Consider the following 2562-nt stretch of genomic DNA (forward strand, 5'->3'; position numbering starts at 1 on the left):
GCTTACAAACTCTCAAGAGGGAAGCTAGATTCATAGGGCATGGAGGAAGGTAGACTCTCCACTGAGTAGTATCCAATCTGTCTAGGTGGGGCTGATTAAATGAAATCTGGATGGATCTCTTGTGACACAATAGTGAATAAATGTTATCTGGACTGCTTGTGAGGGTTGGAAATGTAAAGGTAGATGTTTTTTAGCAAGGAAGGGAGTCATTAACTTTTCAGCCTAAGAGCGGAGGTCCCTGGGACCATCAAGGGAGAAAAGTAGAGAGTGGGACCCTACCCAGAGAAGCAGTGATGCCTGAGATGGAGGCAGAGACAATGACATGGAGAGATAGAAGTGTTGGGGACTTTAGATCCAGAGAGGGAGAGGGGCTGTGTGCTGATGACCTGGGGGCAGGCTTGCAGTATATACCCTTTGGTTGGTTGATGATGCATGGAGGGGATTGTAACCATAGCAATGAAATGATATACTATAGGATGAATGTAAAACTAATGTTCTCCCATGTAAACTATCACATAATTCACAATAAAATATTTTTTAAAAAAAGGATTCTTTGAACCTCTAACTACTGAATCATCTTTACTTTCATCCATTGGGTCAGTCCTCATCAAAAACATGAAACAAGCAAATAAAAACTATTTTCAATGGTCCCTCCTATTTAATTCTCATCGTTACCTCATTACCTTTTATCTCTGTCTTCACTCTATCTCTTTTCCATTAATTTTTCGTGCTATTTACTAGAACTGAGCTTTACTAGCCACCAGCCTCAGAGTCCTGTGTTATGTAGGGTTAGTAGTAATAATAGACTTGTAGGGCTATTGTTTCACCTGACGTAAAGGCCACACACTAAGATCTCATTTTCAAGCTCACACTGCCCTAATTCACTATACTACCGTACACCTCCACAGTGATTACACCTTGGGTAAGACCTTAATTTTTCCCATCCCATTTTAGTGTCTTAACTCACTCAGCGCGGTTGGGTCCTGTGTATACTTTCTTCAGTATCACATATCCAAGAATAATGTGTTTACACAGGCACACTTTTCCAAAGCCTCCACTGTCTAAATGCACAGCATTCAGGAAGTCAGTAGATTTCAACTTGATGTCATCCAAGCACGTGTCTGGTTGCATTCTGAATGCTTAGAAAATCCAGAACTATAGCACTATCCCCCTCAGCACAGTGCCCTGTAAAGAAAACAGAGAAGACATCCCAGTGAAAATTTTTGCCACTCAAAAAAAATTTTTTTTAAAGTCCATCCTATGCCTGGTGTGCCTCTACTGTTGAAGGATGCAGACTTATATACTCTAAAATAAGCATTTTTTCATGTTCTTAAGAAAGGAGGCAAGATGCAGCATGGCCAGTTTGAACTTTCCCAGGGTGCTGTGAAAACCAGAGGCCAGTAGGTGGTGGACCACACCACCTATTATCAAAGAGAAAGCCACTGACTCCCAGTTTTGTTTTGTTTTCACTGCAAGGGCTGTTTTTTTTTTGTTTCTTTGTTTTCCTTCTTCTTGATTTACATGACAGAAGACATCAACTGTGGCAATACAGTGCAGCTTCTACAACCCCACCAATTGAACAAGAGCCAATACCAGCTGCTAGACACTAGAGCAGTGATGACAACCAATATCTGCTAAATCTACTCTGAACTGAATGGTATGATACGTGAACAGAGATGCTCATCTCCTCATCACACCCATCAGGAGGCAACTGTTATGTGCCTAAGAATATACCAACATGTACTCACCAAATTAATACAACTATAACACCACCACAGTGCCTAAAAATCAGCAGAAACTTTTGTTCGCATGCATAAACAAGACAGAGTAGCTCAAACAAATGACCATGAGGAAGAACTAGAAAATGCTTTTGAGGATGAAAGGAACTATAAATACCTGTAAAAAAAATTCAGGAGAATGATATTGAAGTATATTCAAATGTTTCACAGAAAGGTCAAAGAAAACAAGGACGAATTCAGAAAAGCACTACAAGAACAATAAAAAAAAACCATATACAGCATTGCAGATAATACAAAGACTTCAAACAGAGGTCCAGGTGATCAACACTAAGGTATTAGAAATGGACAATACACTGCAAGTGAGAAGGAGTAGGACCGAATCCATGGAAGTCAGAATTATTGAGCTTAAACACAAATCTCTCAATACTGGTAAGACAGAAGAACAATCAGAAAAAATTATGAAAAAATCTGAAGAAAGCCCAAGACTCATGTGGGACAACATGAAAAGGAATAATCTAAGGGTGACTGGAATTCCAGAACAGGAAGAAGCAAAGAAATCACAGAAAAGATAGTTGAAGAGATGCTGGAAGAAACTTTCCCTATCATCATGAAGGATGAGAAGACAGGCATTCAAGAAGGTGAAAAACCCCAGGCAGGATAGACCCGAAAAGAAAATCACCAATGTATACCATAATCAATATTATTCAAATTTATGCACCAACCACTAAAGCTAGTGAAGATGAAATAGAAGAATTCTACCAACTTCTTCAGTCTGAAATCGATCAAATATGCAATCAAGATGTATTGCTCATTACTGGTGACT

General features: G+C 39.3%; 1 protein-coding gene across 1 annotated transcript in view; it reads right to left on the bottom strand.

Moving 5' to 3' along the window:
• Positions 1 to 1131, bottom strand: part of RIPK1 (receptor (TNFRSF)-interacting serine-threonine kinase 1) — a 40285-nt gene extending 39154 nt beyond the window's left edge. The window contains exon 1 of the mRNA XM_006870555.1: positions 968 to 1131. Within this exon, the coding sequence (XP_006870617.1) occupies positions 968 to 1131 (164 nt within the window). The remainder of the gene's footprint in view (positions 1 to 967) is intronic.
• Positions 1132 to 2562: the final 1431 nt, after the last annotated feature.

This window comes from Chrysochloris asiatica, unplaced genomic scaffold, assembly GCF_000296735.1.
Source record: "Chrysochloris asiatica unplaced genomic scaffold, ChrAsi1.0 scaffold00144, whole genome shotgun sequence".
Taxonomy (NCBI): domain Eukaryota; kingdom Metazoa; phylum Chordata; class Mammalia; order Afrosoricida; family Chrysochloridae; genus Chrysochloris; species Chrysochloris asiatica.